This window comes from Panthera pardus, unplaced genomic scaffold (assembly GCF_024362965.1).
Source record: "Panthera pardus isolate Hobbes unplaced genomic scaffold, ASM2436296v1 HiC_scaffold_18, whole genome shotgun sequence".
NCBI lineage: Eukaryota > Metazoa > Chordata > Mammalia > Carnivora > Felidae > Panthera > Panthera pardus.
Genome location: NW_026526743.1, coordinates 34,335,827 through 34,360,269, shown reverse-complemented (window position 1 = coordinate 34,360,269; position 24,443 = coordinate 34,335,827). Strand labels below are relative to the sequence as shown.

The following is a 24,443-nucleotide window of genomic DNA, read 5'->3' as shown; positions in this document are numbered from 1 at the left end:
AGTGAGCAAGGGGGGCAGGGGCAGAGAGAGAGGGGGGCAGAGGATCTGAAGTGGGCTCTGCACTGACAGCAGAAAGCCTGATGCAGGACTTGAACTCACAAACCATGAGATTGTGACCTGAGCTGAAGTCGGACGCTCAACTGAGCCACCCAGGGGCCCCAAAACATTTTCTTTTATGAGTTGTTAAGGAGTTAACAATGCCACGATGGTCCTTTGCTCTTCCTGATACGTGGCAACCATCGAGCATCTACTGGAGGCAGAACTATGACAGCACCAGGGAGAGAGGGAAGGGAAGGAACAAAAAAAGTACTAACTATAAATCCCTCCAATTGGGAGTGGAGAAAGTGCCTCTGTTTTGGTGGAAGCACACAGCCTTTATAGAGGGCAATTTGGCAGTATTCACAACAGACTTGCAGCCACATCAATACTAATGGCAACTGATGTTTACTGTGTCAGGCACCCTGCTAAGCACATGACACACACGATCTCACTGTGGCCTCGGCCACGTAGCAACTCCAGCTGGTGGGTGTTATCCTCACTCATTTTACAGATGGGGAAACTGAGGCTCAGAGCTCGTCACCACCAAGCTATACTGGCTCTACTATGTATGTAACAACACCCTCAAAAATATACACACTCAGGGCTCCTGGCTGGCTCAGACACAGCATGTGACTTTTGATCTTGGGGTCGTGAGTTCAAGCCCCACATTGAGTGTAGAGATGACTTAAATAAATATTTGGAAAAAAAACATACTTTCTCTCTCTGGACCAGGTGGGGAGTTATTGTCTCAGCCTCCGCTTTGTGATGCAGGGGCCGTAGTCCACAAGCCACACTTCCAGCTCCATGTTAGGCTCTGCCCATCCCATCGCTGGAGGGAGACCGTGAGGCTAGAGGAGGAGGAAGGGTCCCTCTCCTTCCTGTGGATGTCCTGTCTGCTGGCGGCTCCGTGAGCATCTCCCCAGAAGCCGCCTTCACCCAGGGGCAGCACTTCCCTCTGGTGGCCTGGCCCTGGCCGAGCCGGTCTGTACCCTTCCCAGAACCCCACGAACTGGTTCCACTGAGCCACCATCACGTTGGGTGCCAGCCCCAGGGGACCCTCTCTCTAAACTTAGAGACAGCATCACTGGCCAAGTAGCTCCTCCTCCTCACCTCCACAGGGACTCTCCTTCAAGCCTCCCATTTTAACAAGTCCAATTGTCCCCTTTGTCTCCTTAGCCCTGGAGATGGGAGCTAAACCCTGTGGCAACCTCCGTAATACCCTCAGGGCTTCTTTTTATCCTGCCAGTTACCTGGTTACCAACTTTACACCCCGTTCCCCCTTCACTGTATTAAGTTCTATTTGAATAACCGGTGTAGCTTCTGTTTGGTCTGATACACCACAAAATAACAACTCCATTTCTCAAAATGCACTTAAATGTTGTACAAATAGGTTTAGAATACTAAAAAATTGGAAACAACCCAAATGTTTATCAATTGAAGTCAAGTAAATACAATGGGTATTATGCAGCCACCGTGAATAAAGATATACACAGGACACAGTGAAAAAGACCAGTTACTGTAGACTAATGCAGTATAAGATTTTTTCCAAACAGGGGCGCCTGGGTGGCTCAGTCAGTTAAGCATCTGACTTCGGCTCAGGTCATGATCTCATGGTTTGTGGGTTCGAGCCCCATATCGGCTCCGTGCGGACAGCTCGGAGCCTGGAGCCTGTTTGAATTCTGTGTCTCCCTCTCTGTCCCTTCCCTGCTTGTGTTCTCTCTCTCTCTCTCTCTCTCAAAAATTAATAGCCATAAAAAAAAAAAAAGTTCTAGGACTGTGAATATAGGTAGCTTTGATATATAGTGATTCTCTCCCTTTAAAAAAAAAAACAAAACAAGATTTTTCCAAACCATCCTGTTACATTTCTGTTCCACCACTTCCTGTAATAATTCTTTCTAACATCCTCTGCTACCCTCAAACCTTTGTCTCCTCTTACCCTTTTTAACTTCAGGTTCATGAGACAACCACACCTACTTCACAGGGAACAGAAGCTGTCCCCTGGGAACTCCCTTAATACTAAAAACTAAACCCGTAGCTGTCTTCTCCAACCTCACCCCTAATACATCAAAGGCCAGTCCTCGCACTCATTTCCCAGATCTCCTAATTCTTGCCTTGAAGGGGCTCTGGACTTGGGATTTTGCCACTTTCTCTCATACCTGTACTTCACCCTCGTTTCTGTGCTCTCGCCAGCGTTCAAACATGCTCACCCTTCCATCCAATTTCCCCGCAAGCTTGGGGTGGGAGACGTGAATCTGGAACTCCTTTGCTTTCTGTTCTCCCTGTGCTCTCACAGGGCAGTATCTGGCTATGCTTGACAATTCTGTGCACCATGGCCTCCAGGTGAGCCAACGGCTTAATCTAAAGCAGCCATCTGTGCCAACGCAGGAGCAAACACCGTCAGTCTTACTGACAAAGCAAGGTGTGTTGGTCTCCTAGATGGTGCCCTCTTGCATTTTCAAACACCAGATTTCATCAATTTTAAGATGCACCTATTTTTTCATTTCATTTTATTTTTATGATTTTTATTTTGAAGTAATTTCTATACCCAACGTGGGGCTGGAACTCACAACCCCAAGATCAAGAGTCACACATTCTACCAACTGAGCCAGCCAGATGCCCCCCTACTTTTTCATTTAAACATTCAGTGTGAATCATGCAATTGACAACGTGCCCCAGTTTAATAGGTAGCATTTTTTCTTTTTTAGTGATGCATAAAATAATGGCACTTCTTACAACCACTGCTGTCTTAGAGTCAATGAAACGTGGTAACTGTGATCATAGGCAACACCTATGCCTAAGGGGCTGCCTTTATAACCTAGCTCGCAAGAACCAACTCCATGGTATAATCTTTCTGTATTAAAAAAAATAAAGCTATTTTTACCCTATTGGGAAAACACACCCTGCCCCAATCCTGTAGCAGTGAGGGGCTCTAAGCTGGGCCATAAGAAAGCATGAGGCCCTCTGCTTTGGCCGGTGTGACTCCCTCCCGGTCCCCATCCCCCCTCCTCCTATACACACCTGGGCTCCTTCCGCGATGGCCTCTGCTGTCCACCCGTGGGCAGGCACGAACTCCAGGGCTGCGGTCAGGATGCGATGCTGCAGCTGCTCCTCGCTCTCATGGTCCTCCTCCTCCTCACCGCCCTGATCTGTGTACCTGAGACCCAAACCCAACAGACACGTGGGGACGGAACCCAGCACACCTCATCTCACTGCCGGCTGCCTAACACGCAAAATGCGCCTGACCGGAAACCGGAGGCTCTGGGCCTCCTCTAAGCGCACGCTGGGAAGACACTTACTTTTCACCAGTACTGATGTTTCAATGCCAACAGAACAAAAATTCTATCACCTTTCTCCTCGCACACAGTCACTGAGACAAGGGATCCCGTGAGTGAGGAGGTCATGTCATAGGAAGGCAAATGCTCCCATAGCCCCCTGGATTTCTCTGTTTACAGCCCTTAGCACACAGTTTCTTCATCTGTATTTGTACCAAACGATAACTCCATGAGGACAGGGACAACGGTTGTAGTATTCACAGGGCCTGGCACAAAGGAGATCCTCAGAACATATTTGCTGAATGGAAATGAGAAGCACTTTAATCAGGAGACCAGAAAAATGATGGGAACACCCTAATTTCAGAGCTAGCAGAACTTCTCAGTGGCAGAATTAAGAAGAAAAAATATCTAATGGAAACGTAAACTATTTTCACCTCCCTAGAGGCCAATTTGGTCCCACACATGTAACAAAATTTGAGATGTGCGCCTGCTTTGATTCAATGCTCCCCCTGCTGAGAGAATCACACACTTGATCACATTTTTTATAGCAGTGAAGGAAATCTAAATATTCATCAATAAAAGGTAGGTTAAATAAATTTAAATTGTTTTTAATGTTTATCCTTGAAACAGTGAGAGCATGAATGGGGAAGGGGCAGAGAGAGAGGGAGACACAGAATCCGAAGCAGGCTCCAGGCTCTGAGCTGTCAGCACAGAGCCTGATATGGGGCTCAGACCTACCAATGGTGAGATCATGACCTGAGATGAAGTCGGACGCTTAACCGACAGAGCCATCCAGATGTCCCAAGATAGGTTAAATAAATTTTAATACTGCCATTTGCTGGCATAGTATGCAACCATGAAAATCATACAGACTGAGAAAACATTAAAAATGTACTATTGAGTGAAAAAACAGGTTCTGGAATGGTGTACAGTGTAATTAATCACTTACAGTATATAGATTTACATATGGAGTATACTTAAAAAACATCAAAAAAGGACATTTGCAAAAACATTAGAGTTTTTTCAGGGTTTGTGATTTCTGGTAATTTTTGCTTTACTTTTATGAGCTTCTTTACTCTGATTAGATATTTTAGAGTGTACAAGCACAATTAAAATATAATAAAAAAGCAACAGTTTCCTTTCAAAGATAGCCTAGAAAATGATGGAAGGTGAAAAGGAGGATAAAGAGGAGAGAGGAAGGACAGACACACCCAAGCATGCAAAATGGCCAGAAATGGATGGACTGCGGTCCTGATACATACCTGGGGGGTGGACGAGGGGACTCTGGCTTGGGTTCTTCTGCTCTGTGTGTCTCAGGATGTTGCTGAGAAAAAGACGGGGGAGGTTGTTGCTTCTGCTCATCTGAAGACTTTAGTTGCACAGCTGAAGCACGGAAGGCACGTGACACCACGGCTGACTGGCAACGGGACACTGAAACAAGAACGGGGCTGGTCAGGCAGGAACACTTACCAGAGAAGACTCTTTGATGCCCCGAATGGCGTGAGGGATGGGGAGAGGAAAAGCAGGGCTGAGTCTACTCCAGAACCACTTATCCGAGTATTGAGTCCCAGACAAAAATCTTCGGTAAACTGGCAACCTTGACACATGATGTGGTGGCAAAAGCATAAGCCAGGGAACCGAAGACCTGGCCTCTGGCCTTTTGCTATCGTTTGTTCACTGTATGGTAATGGGCTTCGCCCCAGTGAGCATGATTTTTAAATATGCAAATTAAGAGTAAGAATCTGTTTGCTCACTGGGAGTGTTGTGAAACCCAATCAAAAAGTGAAAATGACCTGAAATTGCTACATATTTATATTATACCAAGAGCACTGGACTAGAAATGAGGCCTGAGTACTGATTCCTATAGTATTTATACGGTGCCTTCACACAGGTCACTAATCTCTATTTACTTACTCATTTAATTCATTTGAGCGAGAGAGACAGAGACAGAGTGAGTGGGGGAGAGTGGCAGGAGAGAGAGAGAATCTCAAGCAGACTCCATGCTCAGGGCGGAGCCCAACATGTGGCTCAATCCCATGACTGTGAGATCGTGACCTGAGCTGAAACCAAGAGTTGGATGGGATGGTCAATGGTCAACTGAGCCACCCAGGCACCCCACAGGTGTGGGGTTTTTCTCATTGGGAACACCTGCAACACCTCATTTACTATGGGAAGGGCTTTGGAAAGTCCAGGCTCATACTCCTTTTTTTCTTTCCCAACATTTTATTACAGAAAATTTCATACAAGTTGAAAGAACTATGGCATGAACACCTGTGTACCCACCACCTAGGTTCTACATATCTATCACACTCTCCCGTCATCAGTCCATCTTACGTTTGATGCATGTTGTAGACCTCAGTATTCTTCAGCTCCACACATTCTGCGTGCATGTCATTAACCAGAGTTCAGTATTTATTTACTGGTGTTCTACTGAGCTGGTAGTTATATACAATGAAATACACAAATCTCAAATGTGCCAAATCTGAGTCCTGACAAAAGTGTACACTTGCATAACCTGAACCCCTAATGTGAAGATTATCATCATCACCCCAGAAAGCTTATGCTCCTCCCCGGTCATTCCCCCCTCCCCCACCTACACTGTTCTGAAATTTCCACCCTGTCCTGTCCTAGAATTTCATCTAAAGGGAATCATACAGTATATCCTTTTTGTGCAAAACTTTTTTTTGCATAATATATTGTTAACTGATTAGTATTTTTGTGGAAATCAATTGCTACTTTTTATTGCTGAGCGGTATTGCATTAAGAAACACTAGTCTGTTGATGAACACCTGGGTTGTTTCGGCCTAGTCTATCATGAATAAAGTCGCTGTAAATATACTTGTACACACCTTGTGGTGGACATATGCTTTCATTTCTCCACCTAGGAGTGGATATGCTGGGGCACAGGCATTTCTTTAAACATTTGGAGGGGCGCCTGGGTGGCTCAGTCGGTTGAGCGGCCGACTTCGGCTCAGGTCACGATCTCGCGGTCCGTGAGTTCGAGCCCCGCGTCGGGCTCTGTGCTGACTGCTCGGAGCCTGTAGCCTGTTTCAGATTCTGTGTCTCCCTCTCTCTCTGACCCTCCCCCGTTGATGCTCTGTCTCTCTCTGTCTCAAAAATAAATAAAACGTTAAAAAAAAATTAGAAAAAAAATTTGGATTGGAGTTTTGTATAACAACAACAGAAGGACACTCGTGTCTTTAAAAAGAAATCTATGGACTAACTCGGGGAACGATGATATTAAAAGAAACACAGAATAGGGGCACCTGGGTGGCTCAGTTGGTTGAGGCTCAGGTCACCATCCCAGGGTCATGAGATGGAGCCCTAACATCGGGCTCTGCACTAAGCTTGGAGCCTGCTTAAGATTCTCTCCCTTTCTTTCTCTCTCTCTCTCTCCCCCCCATCCCCTCTCTCTTTCTCAAAAAACAAAACAAAACACAACACAGAACAGTAGGTGTAAAAATATCAGTATTTTAGTATTTGTACACACACAAAAAATGGAACAAATACTCATAAAACTTCGAATAGGATGGGAGAGGTCCCAAAGCACGACTGTGGAAACCACCGCGGGGCACAAGATTTGATGAAATCCAGGAGAATATAATTTTATTAGTTGTATGTTTATGTTAATACATCAATGTATACATTCTATTTATGGAGGTGACACTGGTTGCCCATTTACAGTAGCAATATAAAGCTACCTCTTTTAAGTAAACGTCTAGTATTAAGAACTCGAGTGTATAAACAAAAATACTATATTGTGGAAAAGGTGGGACAATATCATAGAATCAATCAAGTGAAGCGATGACCGACTTAAGAAACAACGGACTAGGGGCTCTCTGCGGCCGTTTCCAACTCTGACCCTGAAGTGGCCCTTCCCGGGGACTTGGCGGTGAACTTACTGACAGACTGGGTCTGGGTCTGCCAGGCTGCAAGTGCCGAACTGTGAGACCCTGGGCACCCACAGCCCTCTCTCTGGGGCTCCGTTAACTTCGTTAAATGGGAGAGACAGGCCCCGCCCCGCCACTCCTGCCCTTCACAGCTCAAGAATGGGGGCAGAAACCAGCCAGGCGGCCCCTTCGAGCCCTGGACGCCGGCGGCTCCGCGCCGATGCCCTTCACCTCACCTTGCTCGTGGGCCGCCACGGTGGCCTCTTCCGCCCCGCACCCAGCCCAGGTCGCCTTCGTGCCCCCTCCCTGCTCCTCCCCGCTCCCCGGCTCGGCCGCCCCCTCACCGGGCAGGCACCGCAGCTGCAGGAGCCTCCAGCCCGCCCGGCCGAGCGCGCCTGACACCGCCGCCGCTGCCGCCGCCATCTTGGAAGCGGGCACGCCTCCGCCAGTGACGCGGCGGACACCCGCGAGCTCGCCAAGGCCACTTCCGCCCTGCCCGCGCTCCCGCAGAGTCCTCATATCGCGAGAGGCGAGAGGTGCGAAGCCGGCAACCGCGAAGAAGCCGGGAGCGAGCCCCGAGAGGCAGGTGAGCGTCGTTGAGTTGCGGCCCAGGAACCCGATCTCCCCAGCTGTCCCCTTCCGGCCCATCCTCGCCCCTGGAGCCTCTTGTTTCCTATTCCCAGCCCCGTCCCTCGGTGGACACGGAGCCATGACCACCTCCCAGGGGAGCACGGCGGGCTTTTGCCCGGGGGAGCCCGTATTGGGGGGGGGGGGGGTGGTGGCTGGCCGGCCCTGCCTGTCTCGGGCTCCTGCGCTGTGATGGCTTCTGACCTTCCCGGGCTGCCTCCTCTCATGCGCTGCGGGCCCGAGGTCTGAGGCTCCGAAGTCAGCGCGCTGAGAAGGAGGAGCCTTGACCTTGCGTCCCCAAGACATGGGTCCTTCAAGACCCGCTTCTGCTAATAGCCAGCCGTTGTGACCTTGGACCTCAGGCCCTCGTCTCAAACACTGGGGGAGCTGAAGCCTCGGTCTTTGGGGGAGGTGGGGTACTTAACCTCCAGGTTGTAATTTTGAGCCAGTGACTTGCCAGAATCTCCAAAGTGTGGAGTTGGTGTTATTAAATAACAAAAATGTAACCGAGTAACTTTTAAAGATCTAATTGGCTTTATTGAACAATTCATGAATTGGGCAGCATCCCATCCCAAGTAAAGGAAAGGTTTTTTTTTAAGGCAGAGGGGGTGAGACAGGGAAGTTATAATGGGGGGAGGGGATTATTTCAGGCAAGGGGACAGAAGGGGTCTGTTAGACAGATTACTTTACTAATGCTGACTGTAAAATTCCAAACTGACCCCTTAATTGAGATTACATTCCTGGAGAAGGTTGAAACCACAATTAAGTTAGCTGTTAGTTTCGGTTTGTTGATGATGTGTGCTTAGCACAAGTGGCTCCATTTGGGGCCTGTGGTCATCTTTTCAACAGTATAATTTAATATTTCCCAAACTTGCCAGATCAAAAGAACCATCCAGGATGCTTGCTAATAAATTGGGTACCCAGGTCTTTCTCCTGGAGTGTTGATTCAGTACATCTGGGTGCAGTCCAGGAATCTTATTTTAACAAAGCCCCCAGGTGACTCGTAGACTCTGCAAGTTTAGGAAAGGTTGGTGGTGTCCATTCTGACATTAAGTGCCGATCTCTGAATGACTCAGGGAGGTCATGGCCCAGGCACTAAACTGAAGTGTAAATGCAGAGTGCCTCACTGTGATATCTGTCATCAGGGAAGGCTTCATATTAACAGGGAAAAGTACATGGTTTCCATGTTAGGAATAACTGATGACAGGAACAAAGCATGTCATTCTGTAAATTTTGTGTTTGCAGTTAGACCCTTGTCTTTGTATCTCTTTTGCACAATGCTTATCAACTAGTCTTTTCAAAACATCTTGCCCTCCCCTGCCTGGATGTGGAGAAAGCCCTTCTGAGCCAGAACTACTCCCCAGATGTTAAAATTTCAGATCCACAGCTCTGGATTTCATTAAAACACTACTGATCTGTGAGGTTTTGTTTTCTGAGTTCTGTCCACCGATCCTCAAATGAGCCTTTCCTGTGGAAATTCTAGCTCTGGGGTATCCTTCCTGAAATTCTTAATTCTTGACACATACCTAATTGTCCGGAGACAGTCTTCCATTTTCCTTTGAGTTTCTTGTTTTCTTGCCGATTATCACCTCTTTTACTCTGTGTGTGTGTGTGTGTGTGTGTGTGTGTGTGCGCGCGTGCACACACACACGCTCATTACATTTAAATGTTTCCTTTTTGAGAACTTTCAGTATTTTTAGAAGTTTTTAGCCACCTGACTTAAAAGGATTGATCCTTGGTAAGAACTGGTATGCAAACTTCAATCTTATTTTTTTTTCTTATTTTTTTAAAATGTTTTTATTGGGGGGGGCAGGGGCAGAGAGAGAGGGGTGGGGGGACAGAAAATCTGAAGCAGGCTCTGTGCTGATAGCCCAAGCCCGATGAGGGGCTTGAGCTCATGAACTGTGAGGTCATGACCTGACCCAAAGTCGGTTGCTCAACTGACTGAGCCACCCAGGTGCCCCAATCTTCTTTTTTTTTTTCTTTTGGCTCCCTTCATCCTTCAGAGGAGCCAAATGCCTCAAGAGTTGATGTTTATTGGATACCTTAGAAATAAACAAGTCCATCTCCAGAAGTTGTTTTCAGACGTCTGCTTTCCCTGCCTGCCGGTAGCATTTTAGAAGAGCCATGGGCACTTGTGTATAGCAGGCAGTGCTAGAGCAGTGCTTAACAAGGCCAGTTAAGTGACAGTGCTTCAACTCCACCTCTTTTTAGATATGAGACTGAGTCACACCTGTAAGTATGTTGACTTAGGTGCCGGACATTTTTTCCTTAGAGTTGCTTTAAAAAGGCAGATTGACAGCCACACAGAACTCTGACGATGACAGGTATCACACTTTGGCTTTTAGATACTTTAAAGAACATTGTGTCCCATTTTATTCGGAAAATGCTGGCCAAGAGTGGTGGCTATGTCTGCGTTTTGAGGGTTAATGTTTAGTAAATGTATCTTATGAGCTCCCTCTTGCCAGAGAAGATTAGTTTGGGGGGATATGGAACGCAAAGCATTTTACATCCTTCTAATGTGCTGACACAGTCCCACTGGAGTAGTGTCTAAGATGTCATAAAGTGCAGCTCTTCTGTGTAATTCTAACAGTGAGAAGGAAGCCTCACATCTCTCCCTGGGGAGTCCTCAGTGGGCATAGCTGAGGAGAAAGAATAGGCTTTTATAGGGACTCTTTGAAGCAAAGGCAAATAAACTGGCCACCAAAAACTAAGAGTTCTCTTAGAATATTATTTTGTTGAGCTCTGTGCAGCAGACCCTGCTGAGGATCTGCATGAAATATGTTTTGCATATTCTTATCTTCTCATTTACTTCGTACAGCAGCCTTGCAAAGTAGGAGATTATTATTCTTTATTGATGGGAAAAGAGGCTAATAACTAACCCAAGGTCATGTAGCTACTAAGTAGACAGTCTAGTGGTCGATAGAAGCCCAGTTCATCTGTATTCAAAACCTGTGCTCTGTAGAAACTGCCTCCATTTAAGGTTGCTGAAAAGGTCTAGACACCTGGCTTTTTGTTTTGCTCTAACAAACTTTTGCACCTTCTTTCTTTCTTGATGCTTTTTCTGTGAGTACAGTGTAAGGTTTGTAGTTGTTGCTGGTGGGCAGGGAGCTGGTCACTTTCTATTGTCCCAGCAGAGAACCTGGTGCCAACATCATTCTAGAAACAAGTTCTTTATTTCTTATAATCTGATGCCCAGCAATCCATGGTCCTATTTTCCCTGGCTGGTTCTTCTGTGCTGACAGCATGGAGCCTGCTTGGGATCCCCCACCCCCCACCCCTTTCCTCCCTCCTCCCTCCCTCCCCTGTTTACATGTACTCACTCTCTCTCTCACAATAAATAAATAAACTTAAAAAAAAATACGTTTGCGGGAGTTCTTCCTCAACATCCTGTGCCTGTTAAAAGCTTAAAAGTTTCATTTCTTTATTGTGTACTTTTTAAGGATTTAAAAACGATTCAGTGACTAAGGAATGTTGCTTGTCTGATAATACTTGGCATCCTTTTTACTGGGGCTTGCAGTCAGGTCGGGATAATAAGAAGTGGACATTTTACATGGAAGCAATTGGATAAAAGGTATGATGAAAGCAAAAAGGCAAAGGTTTTTCATAGAACAAGGAGGGATTCACTTTGGAGAAGTGGGAGATCCAGGTGGAGCCAGATTATTTATGGAGGACCTGATTCCAGAAGAATGACTTGATTTCACCTAGAAAATAAACTTCTTTAGGAAATGAGTGACAAAACCAAAGTACTATAGTATTTAAGGATGACTGGCTAATTTGGCTAAGATTTGTAGGTGGAGGAGCAGGTCGTTTGAAGTGAATATTTTTAAGTTTTTATTGTTTTATTTTTGAGAGAGAGAGAGTGCGAGCAGGGGAGGTGCAGAAAGAGAGGGAGACCCAGCATCTGAAGCAGGCCCCGGGCTCCAAGCTGTCAGCACAGAGCCTGACGCGGGGCTCGAACCCATGAACCACGAGATCATGACCTGAGCTGAAGTCTGGCTCTCAACGGACTGAGCCACCCAGGCGCCCCTGAAGTGAATATTTTTGAGGACGGAAGAATGTAGTGGACGTGGCTTAAATTCAGTCCGAGTGCCCGTGGTGGCATAATTGTGACTGAGTTAGCCACTTCTGCAGAAGACAGGAGTGTTCAGCACAACACTGATCCATGCTTGACCTGGCTACCACGGCTTCTGCCTTTATGCCATTTATTAGAGCTATTTTAGGTTGGAAACTTGGTGGCATTAATGTTTAAGAAAGAAAGGAGGAGCCAAGTAGAATGCTATCGCCTGACCTGATTTCATTGTGAGCACATTCTAGACTCATCTCAGTATCCAGTGGAAGAGAAAGTTGCCTCAAGGTGGTGGGGGGAGGGGATTTCCACAGGTTAAAAGCATGGGCTTTATAGTCATATGGATTTGGATTCAAATTCCAGGTCTTTATCTCACAACATTTATTAGTTGTGTGACCTGGCAAGTCCATGGCTTCAGTTTTATAGCTGTAAAATGAGAATATTTAGTTTAAGGTTGTGCTGAGGTTCAGTTGAGATAATGTATTTTAAGTGTTTTGAACAGTCTGGGTAACTAACATTAAACGTTAAAGACAGTAGGTAGTATTGATCATTGCAGATTCATTGGAATTGAATTTTCATACTTTGATGAAAGGGAAAATATCATTATTCAATTTGCTAAATTTAAATATGTTGTCTTCTGGGGCGCCTGGGTGGCTCAGTCCGTTAAGCATCTGACTTCAGCTCAGGTCATGATCTCACAGTTTGTGGGTTCAAGTCCCGCGTCAGGCTCCGTGCTGACAGCTCGGAGCCTGGAGCCTGCTTTGGATTCTGTGTCTCCCTCTCTCTCTGCCCCTCCCCGGCTTGCACTGTATCCCTCTGTCTCTCAAAAAAAAATAAACATTAAAAAAAATAAAAAAAAAATAAATATGTTGTCTTTTTTCTAAAGAAACGTTAAGCTTGTGGTTGGGTTCTATCTGCCCATTTATTGGCCTTCTTTACTGAGTCCTACTTTTGCCTAGTGAGCGTCTTGTGTGTTTTATATTCTGTTCAAGCTGAGTTGTCTCAAATCAAAGCAGAAATAATCTTTCTGCCTTCAACTTCCTAACTTGACTGCCAAGACAGGCCTCTCATCAGGGAAGCAACCTGCCTTGTTTGGGAAAGTTGGGGTTATGATCCATTGAGATGGGTTCATTTCTTCACCTCTCGAGCATCTACAGGAAGATATTCTAATGTGGTCAGCATTCCCTGGCGAGAGGTCCGAATTGAGGTGGTGATTCTAATCACATTTGATGGTTCCTCATGGATTAAATTATGCTTTTGTCTCTGCTCCGTCTTGACTTTCCTTTGTCTCGTCATCTGTAGGTCCCTCGGCACTGCAGGAATGGCAGATTACGGGGTCTCGGCTGGCCAGTTTGTGGCAGTGATCTGGGATAAGTCATCCCCGGCAGAGGCTCTAAAAGATCTGGTGGAGAAGCTTCGAACGTTCACCGGCGACGAGGGCCAGGTGTCTGTGGAAAACATCAGCCAGCTGTTGCAGTGTGCGTGCCTGCACACATCATCTTTGCAGGGCGGCAGGGGTTGGTGGGATGCTGCATTTATGTGGTTCCTCAATGTCCGAGTTGTTTTGGGTGGCAGACGATAGCAGTGGGTGGCCACGCTGCTGTTTTTCAGTTGAGATACAGTGGACTTCAGAGTGTAGTTGATTTGTAGAAGTCTGTTGTTTCTTATTAAATATTCCGCATTTTTTAAGCCACCTTTCTTTTTTACTCCTTTCCCTAAACATAGGAAAGGATACAAAATTAGGAAGACTGAGGGAGAACAGCAGCTTCATTGCCCCTCTTGCTGGTGATGGTGGCCTCGTAACATTTGCTTGAGGGGGCGGTGTTCATTCTTCCAGGGCCAGGCCTACAGCCCTCGAGGGGGGCTTGGCAGGGGTTGGCAGATTGCCTCTGGGGCCCAGGTGCTTGCTGAGTAGAGTCTTCCTTTCTTTTCAGCTGCCCACAAAGAATCTAGCTTTGACGTTATTTTGTCGGGTGTAATTCCTGGGAGCACCACTCTGCACAGCGCTGAGATTTTGGCCGAGATGGCCCGGATCCTTCGGCCCGGTGGATGTCTCTTTCTGAAAGAGCCAGTAGAGACAGCTGTAGGTAAGGAAATCTTCCTTTGAAAGGCTAGAATTTAACAGCGTTCCATCTTTAGGTATGTTTACTGCATCTCTCTGAGTAGGAGGTATCATTTGGAGATCCTTCTCCTTGGTGGTAAATGATTGTACAAATCTGAAGCAGTGCACCTGAAGGAATTGTGACCTTTGATCCGTTCGGTAGTAAAATAGAAGGAAACTGCCCATCTGACAATGGCTGGGTCCTTCAACAGGCTGACTGGTTAAACTGTGGTACGTCCATACCACGGAAAACTCAGGAGCAACAAAAACGAATAAGCTCCTCATACGTGCAGCAACTTGGATGACTCTCCAGGGAATCGTGCCGAGTGAGAAAAAGCCAGGCTCAGAAGGTTGCATGCTGTGTGCTTCTGTTCACACAACATTCTTGAAATAGCAAAGTTATAGCGATGGGGACCACATTGAGGATCGCCACGGGTTAGGAGCGGGAGGCAGAGGATGTGTGAGGCGGTAAAGGGGTCGTCAGAGGGCTCCTTGTGATGGAGCATCCTGTATCCTCACTGTGGTAGTGCTCCCACAAAGCTGCAAGTGTGGTAAGGTTGCACAGAGCTGCACACGCGCAAGCAAGCTCACGTAAAACTGGTGACATCTGGGTAGCGCCGTGGACTCCCGGTGACAATTTCCTGGTCTTCACCGGTGTGCTATAGTTGTGAGATGTTACCATGGCGGGGGCGTCTACGGCCATACCGCCCTGAATGCACCCGATCTCGTCAGATGTTACCATGGGGGGGGAACGAGGCGAACGGCCCTTTTTAAAACAAAACAAAACAGAACTTTCTATGCACCTGTAGTTATTTCTAACTACAAGTTATTTCTAATAACAAGTTAGAAAATAATGACTGGAAGTCTGGGAGTGATGAGTGGTCTTGTTGACTCATGTGAAACTAATGGTGGAATCCAGGAGGTAAAAGCCTCTCGTTTTTGCTCCGTGGTGAAGCTGTCAAAACACCGTCCAATTCTGAATTTTTTAACTTTTTCCATCAATATGTGATGACTTAACTTAAAACACAATAAGAGAACGAATGTATTTTGAAATGCGTAGAGGTGTTTATGCGGACGTGTAAATTTGAGACGCAGACCGCAGATGACCAGCATTCTTTGCTGGGAACGTAGAGTTCGGGTGGCTGCACACAGTGTCTGCCAGAAGTGTACAGAGAGAACGTCAGTGCCTTACGTTTCCTCAGCCTCTTTCTCACTCGTTATCCAACATCCCCTGGAAGGTATTTCCAGGAAGCCAAGAGTGAGAAGAAACAGTAACAATGGAAGTACTATATGACACTTAAGAGCACAGGTAAGGGGCGCCTGGGTGGCTCAGTCGGTTAAGCGTCTGACTTCAGCCCGGGTCACGATCTCGCGGTCCGTGAGTTCAAGCCCCGCGTCGGGCTCTGCTCTGATGGCTCAGAGCCTGGAGCCTGCTTCCGATTCTGTCTCCTTCTCTCTCTGCCCCTCCCCTGTTCATGCTCTGTCTCTCTCTGTCTCAAAAATAAATAAACGTTAAAAAAAAAAAAAATTAAAAAAAAAAAAAAAGAGCACAGGTAAGAGCACTTTGACCAACCAAAAGCCTGTGTCAGAATGCCTTCACCATTTCTGTTTTATTGGCTGCTGAACCAAATCGGATGGAGCCTTTATTGTTTTCCCTGCTTTGTCCCATAAAGTACTGATTGGGGTTTTCCTCTCGGCAGTTAACAATAGCAAAGTGAGAACGACATCTAAGCTGTGCTCGGCCCTGACTCTTTCTGGTCTCGTGGAAGTGAAAGAGGTATGTTGGTAGACAACGTTCTTTGCTGGGAATTGAAGCCTTGGGCGACCACACCCAGGATCTCTGTGAGTCAGTACAGAGAAACCCAGGGGAGTAACAGCCCTGAAGGTGAGGTGCAGTGTCGCGTACACTAGGAAGCAAGCCGGGAAGTGCTTTGTGTCTAAGACGCGTGATGCCGCAAAAGACAGAACTATCTGGAACACCTGTCCTTTGAAGAGACTCAGCTTGCGCCCATGTGGGTTGGGGCGTGTTCCAGTCTCAGTACTGGTGTGGGGGTGGTGGCCACGGTGGCAGGGAGAGCGCAACACAGGTCCCTTAATGGACACAAATCCTAGGCCCAAGAGCGACACAGGCACCGGGACCATCCTCAGATATTTGGTGGGAGGCTGGAGCAGGTTGGGGGGTGGGGATGGGAGTGCCATCTCTGATAGTTCAGTAGAAATACTGAGGTTAAATGGAGGTGTTCATATTTTCTACATTCTTCTTTGATGTTGAAGCTTTCTTATGTGAGAGGTGAGTACTATACCATGACCACTGGTGATACCACCTGTTTGCCACATGACCTGGGGCCTTAGTTTCTTTACACCCACTCTTTCTTATTTTTTTCTTAGTTTAGGGTTTCTGTTTTATATTCTAAATAAGAGATGCTCATCAAAATTCAATTAATACTAGAGCATATAAACATAAAGTGACGTGCAGGCCTTCCTCACGCTTCCCTTCCCAGAGGAAGCCACCAACACATTTTTTGTGTGTGGCTGCTGAGACCTTTTTTATATATTTATGCGTGTGTAAGAGAGAGTTTTTTGAGTGTAAATAAGGTTGTATATATACATTGTTCAGTCACTAGCTTTTCCCCCCACCTTTAAATGTCTTTTTTTTTTAATGTTTATTTATTTATTTTGAGAGAGAGAGCATGAGCAGGGGAGGGGCAGAGAGAGAATCCCAAGCAAGTTCCACACTGTCAGTGCAGAGTCCCATATGGGGCTCGATCCCATGAACCCATGAAATCATGACCTGAGCTGAAACCAAGAGTCAGACACTTAACTGACTGAGCCCCCCAGGTACCCCTAAGTATCTTTGACATTTGCCCACCTACAGCGCATTGCCCCTCATCCTTCATGATGATGTGACAATATTGAGTGCTATGGATGGGCTAAGATTTATTCAACCATTCTGTAGTTGTTGGGCAGAGAGGTGGCATTTCCACATTTTTTTCTACCTTTATCAATCGTCTGCTACTTCTTCCCAAGAAAACATTTCCCTCCCGCATGGTCCTTTTTCTCTAATTCATTTCCACTCTCTTTGTTGTGGGCATGCTTCCCTGCTGTAGGCTGTGATCCTTTTCAACATGTCTGTTCAACGTGTCTGATTCATCTTCATAATCATAATCATTACAACCCGCAGAATGACTGGCATAGTGCCTTGTACCTAATAGACAGGTGTCTGGTAAATAATTTAGGGTTGGCTCAAAGTAAGCACACAGACGGAATGACACTCTAGGGGACAGGTCACTGAGAAACCGAATGTGAGGCATGAGGTGACATCTGTCATCTGGTGCTACTATATGCTTAGTACACAGAAATGAGTATTTGACGCCTGTGTAGGTAGACATAGTACAACGTTATTTTGTGGAAAGAGTGTGGCCTAATGCTTTTGGTGTCTTGAATTCCAGCTGCTGCGGGAACCCTTGAGCCCCGAAGAGGTACAGTCTGTCCAGGAACATCTGGGTTACCAAAGTGACAGCTTGCTCTCTGTGCGCATCACAGGCAAAAAACCCAACTTTGAAGTGGGTTCTTCTAGTCAACTGAAGCTTTCTATTGCCAAGAAGTCTTCTCCTCCAGGTAAGACTGGCCTGAGGACCTTGTTCTGTCCAGGTGGGCCTAGAAGGACATGGGAGACATTGAGCCAGAGATCTGAATAGAGGCAGTGATGTCTCTAGAGGACCACTCCTTCCTTAATTTCAGTCATTTCCTAATGGAAGAATGTTTAATGTACTGTTGTCCTGGGCAGATTCAGATCCACATCTGACATAATGCATAGGTATTACTTAATTCAACCCCTTCTGCACCTGAAGACACTGAGGCCTCCAGATTCTATAGGCCTGAGCATGTGGTTTAGCTCACAAAGTCTTTCCACACCCCAGAACCATGACATTTATTCTCAGAAGATCTCCCATTGGTGGTCATGGCCACTAAGAGTGCCCTGCTCCTCTTCCTGTGTGTCTTTTCCATGCTAGTAAAGTCAGCTTCTCTTACTTTGAGGATCTTGAGCCACTTGTGAACATATTTCTTCTCAGAAAGTTGCACTTGCCCTTTGCCACCCCTTCACCCTTCTGATCACTATTACGTGAGGCCCGAATTGAGAGAAATTTGCCCCAGCTGTGAAATGTGCGAAAATTTACAGGTATGTTCATACTGCTCTGCTTTGACTGGCCAGCCAAAATCTTTAAGAAATCCTCTGGAATCCCAGCCTTCGGAGTCATGGTTCCAGAATGGGTAGGGACGGCTTCGATGAGCGGTTTGCCTTGCGGAAGGCCTGAGCATTCAGCTGCACAGTGATCTGTGGAGATGCACTTACCCCCAAGGCCCATCTGAGGACCTGCCCACAGACTCGGGGCTCCGCTCTTTCAGGGCCTTCCTTGCACCCCACCCCTGACCCAGATGGAGCCGGGAGGTGTGAGGCTTGTGTCTGCAGCTGGTGTGTGTTACACCACCGCCACCGGCTCTGGAGCCGATTTTCTTGTACGTGACAGGTTCACGTGAGTCAGAAGCTTTGCTATTTATGATGGTTTTTGGCAACTTTCTCTCTGATCTTCAGATCTCCCTGCAGTAGGTGTAGGGAGTACGATTAGCCCCAGGTTCTAGGGGTGGAAACGAAGATAAGGACACAGCAACATGGAGTGAAGTCAGAAGCATTGGACAGACTCCTGTTTGTGGCTCTTTACTGCAAAAGTGGCCTAAATGTGAGGACCAGCTTCCTCACCTATAAAATTAGGACACCACATACTTAGCTTGTAAGATTCTTACCAGGATTTAATTAGGTAGCATATATGAAATACTTACCATAGTATCTGACACAAAGCAAGTGCTTAGCAAATGATGGCTTCTGTCACTGCAAAGCGATCGGCCCCAGGCCGTGCCTTCTCTAAGTGGTAGAGCTGGGCCTCGGACCCAAGCCTTTTGACTCCCGGTCCAGCGTCCCCTCCCAGAGTCTCAGTAGAAGGCTCACGTATGCCTGTGGTTTGTCTCTGGCTGCTTTTATGGAGCTCTTTTTCTTTTTGTGGGTTGGACTCAGTGAAGCCTGCCGTGGACCCTGCAGCGGCCAAGCTCTGGACCCTCTCAGCCAATGACATGGAGGACGAGAGCGTGGTGAGCGGGCACTGTGGGCACTGTGGGCACTGCGGGCTCTGCGCTGCTTTCTTGTAGGCCTCGCTGCGGGTATGAGTGGTCGTCATTGGGAGTGGCCTCTCCGGACTTGCAGCCGTAAAGCCCAGCACTGCGGCTGTGCCTGTCACTGGCATTTTTGATTCAGGAGGGAACTCCGCATTGGTGGCATTTTACATTTCTTTTTCGGCATCTCTTTTCCTCACAGGTTTTCTTGTTCTCACTTCATGTGATATGTTAAAGATTCTCGTGGGCATGCGTGAACCTGAAAAAAGTTTGTCAGCTTTATTTTATTGGCTCCTTTGGGCAAGTCACTGAACGCTCACTGTCTTAAGAGCAACACTTTCCCATCTTTGATCAGCACTGTCTATAGTAAAGTTCTTTATTTCTGCGACTGTTGAAATTCTGGAGATAGCAGGACAGGCTACGGTTCATGCCCCCGTAGAGCTTACAGATGAATTGTCCACACATTTATCAAAGAATTGCACACATGTATGTATCGTTATTTGTCTTTTTCTCGGGAATGATATAAAACATATTTCATTCCCTTTTTCACATGACAACCCTTCATATATTTGAATAAATATAACACTTCTCTTTTTGTTCTTCCTGCTCCCTCCCTACATACACATGCACTCACATTCTCTGCACGTTGTAAATTACTTCCCAGTCCCCTCACAACCGAATGCATCTTCTGTGGACATAGTTTAGATCCCTCCAGTGGTCAGCTGGAGTGTGATGATCAGCCCAGAATAGGGCAGTGGAGACCCTCTTTACGTGGACCTATAAACCCGCTGCCACCACAACCCGTTTTTCAGCCTTCTGTTAGCAGAGATCGTGACCGTGTCACTAACTTCTTCGAACACTCTCCAGGATCTCATCGACTCCGATGAGCTGCTGGATCCAGAAGATTTTAAGAAGCCGGATCCAGCCTCCCTGTGGGCTCCTTCATGTGGAGAAGGGAAAAAGAGGAAGGCCTGCAAAAATTGGTGAGTGCTGGCAGAAGCAGGGTCTGCCGGGCTGCTTCTAGTGGCTTCTTGAGTCTCAAGGAATCGGAATACTTGACTGTTGTTAAAATATATATTTTATAGTGAAATCTATCATATATACAGAGGACTTTTTTAATCAGGTACACTTTAAACAGTAATGAAACGAACACCTGTGTACTGATTACCCAGGTGAAGAATCGGAAACATGACTCGTATCTCAGAAGTCCGCTCGACAGGCTCCCTCAGCTGCGTCTTGCTCCCTCTCGTCACAAATTACCATTCTCCCAAGTTTATGTTAATCATTGTTGGCTTATTTGATAGTTTACCACCTAGTGCGAAGCTCCAAATAATACATTCTTCAGTCGTGAAGACCTGAGTAGTAAGCCCACCCCCGATGAGGCAAGGACAGGTCAATATTCCACATCTGTGAAGTCTCCCGGTGAAAGATAAGATCTGCAGTCTCGTCTAGACTGGGTCCCTTCCAGGGGAGTCGGTAGGAAGAGTCACGAGGGAGTTCTCGGAAACCAAGGGCCTGACACAGGGAGAGCGCTGGCAGGGCCGCAGAGTGACGCAGTGACTGGTGACCAGCAGAAGTGTGGTCAGAGGGAGGGGCTGCTCTACGTGTTCTGATCCAAACCCGCCGGGACCAGAGCTCTCCTGTGCGGAGCAACCACGGCAGAACACACGTGTCCTCGGCAGAGCCTCGGTGTGGGGGGAGGGCATGGTGAGTGTCGCCCGCACACGGTCAACATAAGCCAAGGCCCTGGGCTGGCTTGCCTGCCCTCGGGTAAAAGAGTGGCCTGATGGCAGCTTGGTTGGTGACAGTGGCAGTCTTCAGCGTGTCTGTCTCTCGTGCCCCTGCCCCGTGCACACGTGTGACCTTGTCCCCAGCAGTGCGGAAATCTTGGGAGTCCCCTTCACTGTTCCCCTGAGGGTTCCCTTCCGTCTGCCTTACGTTAGCTTTTCCGTTTTTTGTATCCCTTGCTTCTTTCTTGGTTTTCTCTTTTCTCTTGGTAGAGTCCATTCTCCAGTAGTTTTTTTTAGAAAAGCTACTTGAGAGGTAAATTTTGTTTTGCACACTTTGTGTGGCTAAAAATGCCTTTTTTCTATTCTCATACATGATTGCCAATTTAGGTGTGGAAATCTAGATTGGAAATAATTTCTTACATCATTTTGAGGACATTTCTGTGAAGAGGTATCTGGGGCCATTCAGTTTCTTGATCTTTCTGTAAGACCTCTTTTTCCATTTTGGAAGTTTGTAGAATTGTCTTTATCCCCAGTATCATTTTGCAATATGGGTCTGTTCACATCTCTTGCACTACCCACTCGATACACCTTTTCAGTCTAGAAGCCACGTCCATGGCTTGGGAAATGTTCTTTAATTTTGTATACCATTTTTGTCTTCTCTCTTTGTTTTCTCTGTGACCTGTTACTCAAGATGTTGGATCCCTTTAATCATCCTGTAAATTTTTTTCTGTCACATTTTCTTTATGCTTTACTTTCTGGGAAATTGTGCAGGTTTATCCTCTACACCTTTTGTTAAGTTATTTTATTTCTATCATGGTTATGTTTTTTTAATATTTGTTTATTTTTGATAGAGCATGAGCACACATGTGTGCACGTTGGGGAGGGGCAGGGGGAGAGAGGATCCCAAGCAGGCTCCTCACTGTTAGCGGAGAGCCTGACACAGGGCTCGATCCCACAAACCATGAGGTCATGACCTGAGCCAAAACCAAGAGTCAGAAGCTTTACTGACTGACCCACCCAGGGAACCCCTCTACCACCATGTTTTTAATTTCTAAGATTCCATTTTTGTTTTGACTTTTTTCTTTTTTCTTTTTTTTTTTTAAGCACAGTGTCCTATTTTTATTTTGTGGGTGTGATCTCTTCTCTTTTCTCCCGAGGTTAGTGATAGTTCTTTGCAGGTTTTTTCCTCCCTGCATAGTCTCTGTTTCTTCCAAGTTGCCTTTTTTTTCTTTTTTTTTTTTAGCTTGGTCTCTCACTTCGAGGTAGAGGCCTTCTACCTCCCACGAATCTTGGTTGTCTCCAAGATAAGAGTGGAGGACAGAAAGCTCCCTGGGAGCCCTGAGCTCAGCGGGGAGTTTGTTGGCTGTGCTTTAGTGACAGGAGCCAGGGTGGGCCTGTGGGGGACTCGGCCAAGTCAGTATCTCTGGGTCTTTCCCTTTGGGGTGTTAGATTTCGCAGAGAAGGAAGGGCCTTTCTGGTGCAGGCAGTTCCTTTGGAGGGTTTGGGGTGTGATGTGGGTTGGGGGTTGGCCACCTACGTGGTGGTGGCTTCCTCACTGCCTGGTCGGAGTTCAGCTCCCCTCAGTCGGAGTCCCTTCTTCCCCTCCTGCTTTGCAGCACCTGGCACTGCATTGCTGCTGTCCCCTTTCCCGTAGCCCCTGTCGTTGGGGGGTTATGTGTTCACTCCAGTTTTGGTGGGACCTTGAGGGAAAGTAAAGTAGAGGCATGAGTGCAATCTGTCCTCTTAATCTGGAAAACGCTGGTCTTAGTATTTTTGCATTTGTTTCATGGACGGAAAGGGTGGTAAAAAGTTAAATGGTGGCCTGTGGGCTTGCTGAGTCATCGGTGTTTTGTTTTTTTTTTAAGTGTGAAAGTTGCCAGCATTCACAAATCAGGAGATTTCAAGTAAAAATCCAGTGTGTTTGTTTTTTTTGTTTGTCCTTAGCTTTGGAAAATGTGCCAACACTGTCTGCTTCTCCCCAGTGTGTTAATCGGCCGAAGCTGAGTAGTGGCCGGCCTGTGTAGACAGGGCGTTTCCCTCGGGGCCACCCGCTCCCCACCACTCTGTCTCCCTAAACGGCCTCACACTTACCTCATCAGCCTGGCCCTGTGGGCGTGTGCGTTAAGACATCCTGGTGTAAAGAGAAAAGTGTGAGGGCGGGCTTGGGCTCTGCCAAGGATTTGGAGCCCCTGGGTGGTGGCTCGTCTCACTCACAAGCTACTGATGTCCCCCCAGCACCTGTGGCCTCGCAGAAGAACTGGAAAGAGAGAAGTCAAAGGAACAGGCGAGCTCCCAGCCCAAGTCGGCTTGTGGAAACGTAAATATCTGGATCTTTACTCAGTAGTCACAAAACCCCCAGTGGTATTGGGCATCATCCTAAACCCGGCACAGACTAGCTCCCGCTCTCACTTCCTGCCCAGATATCTAATTAGGCAAATACGTGAGAACGTGTGTGCGGGAGAGAGGTCATCGTCTGAAAGTGGGCTGGCATGCCCGCACCCCGGGGGGAAGCTCTTGTCATTTCTCGGTTTGGGCCCTGTTCTTCCCACTTCGTCGTGGCCGGATGCTCTTCAGCCATGTGGCTGAGCTTGGCTATGATTTGAACTGCTGAGAATATAGAAATACGGCCTCTAAGGAACTTCTCCAGACCGCTGATTTTCGTAAAACCAGAGATCTTAAATACTCTTAGTATCTGGATCTCAGTCGGACCTACATATGCACCGGCCGTTCCCATCGGGCCTCTATGGCCATGTCAGGAAACGAGGGATCCCTTTCTTGCCCATGAATCTGGGACACGCTGACCCTCCACTTCCCCGTATGACTGTCTCTTCCCTCAACAGTGCTACCTGGGCGATGCCTTCCGCTGTGCCAGCTGCCCCTACCTTGGGATGCCGGCCTTCAAACCTGGGGAGCAGGTGCTCCTGAGCGCCAGCAATCTCAGTGACGCCTAGGAGGGGCCGCCTGGCGCACCTCTGCTCCTCGGCCAGCTCCTGCCCCTCGAGTCCCACCGCCGTGGTTCCTCCCACCTCCTCTGGATGTGCTCACTCTCTGCGCGAGCTCCGATTGCAGGGGGTGCTGGGTAAACAGTGCGAAGCTGGCTGTGGGGTGCAGTGGGGTGCAGCGCTGCTATGTATCCAAAGACCAAGGTTAATGGGGCCTGGTTACTCTGAGTCAGGGGACCTCTTTCTCCACCTAGTGTGAGGGAACGGGAGTGCGTCCTGAGGAGGCCCCTGTCCTGATGTCACAGTGCTGACCTCACACTCAGAGTATTCACACTCTATGACGGAGGCCCTGCCCCGATTCTAAGCTCAGCAATAGTGCCACTACCTGTCTTCCAGAGCTGGTGGCTTACTCAACCTGCAGTTGTTGGTGACAGGAGTCAAGTGTCATGACCTCAGGGCACCAAAGGAATCACCCGTTGGTTGCTGTGATCATATTCAGTGTCCCTCTGTCCTTTTATCCCCACCCCACCCCACCCCTGTTTTACTGTATCGTACCTGTCCTGTGGTTTCTGTTACTCTACAGTCATTAAAGTTGTGTACTTCTGCA

The 24,443-nt window shown here is 47.3% G+C and overlaps 2 protein-coding genes across 2 annotated transcripts in view; one reads left to right on the top strand and one right to left on the bottom strand.

Annotated features, from left to right (window-relative positions):
• Window positions 1-7,864, bottom strand: part of COQ9 (coenzyme Q9) — a 14,509-nt gene extending 6,645 nt beyond the window's left edge. Inside the window, exons 1-3 of the mRNA XM_019455838.2 lie at window positions 7,546-7,864; window positions 4,574-4,742; window positions 3,058-3,193 (exon numbers count right to left, since the gene is read on the bottom strand). Coding sequence (XP_019311383.2) covers window positions 3,058-3,193; window positions 4,574-4,742; window positions 7,546-7,849 — 609 coding nt within the window. The 5' untranslated portion in view covers window positions 7,850-7,864. The remainder of the gene's footprint in view (window positions 1-3,057; window positions 3,194-4,573; window positions 4,743-7,545) is intronic.
• Window positions 7,688-24,443, top strand: CIAPIN1 (cytokine induced apoptosis inhibitor 1). The gene is made up of 9 exons (XM_019455839.2): window positions 7,688-7,787; window positions 13,200-13,375; window positions 13,832-13,984; window positions 15,699-15,775; window positions 17,448-17,616; window positions 19,070-19,143; window positions 20,032-20,147; window positions 23,130-23,211; window positions 23,735-24,443. Exons 2-9 carry the CDS (start codon window positions 13,219-13,221, stop codon window positions 23,843-23,845), a joined length of 939 nt encoding a protein of 312 aa, XP_019311384.2. The 5' UTR covers window positions 7,688-7,787; window positions 13,200-13,218; the 3' UTR covers window positions 23,846-24,443.

Excerpts from the sequence above, each read along its gene's own strand:
- CIAPIN1 (XM_019455839.2), top strand. The coding sequence starts at position 13,219 with ATGGCAGATTACGGGGTCTCGGCTGGCCAGTTTGTGGCAGTGATCTGG. Across the intron at positions 13,376-13,831 it reads CATCAGCCAGCTGTTGCAGT|CTGCCCACAAAGAATCTAGC; the intron begins GTGCGTGCCTGC and ends CTTTCTTTTCAG. Across the intron at positions 15,776-17,447 it reads GTCTCGTGGAAGTGAAAGAG|CTGCTGCGGGAACCCTTGAG; the intron begins GTATGTTGGTAG and ends CTTGAATTCCAG.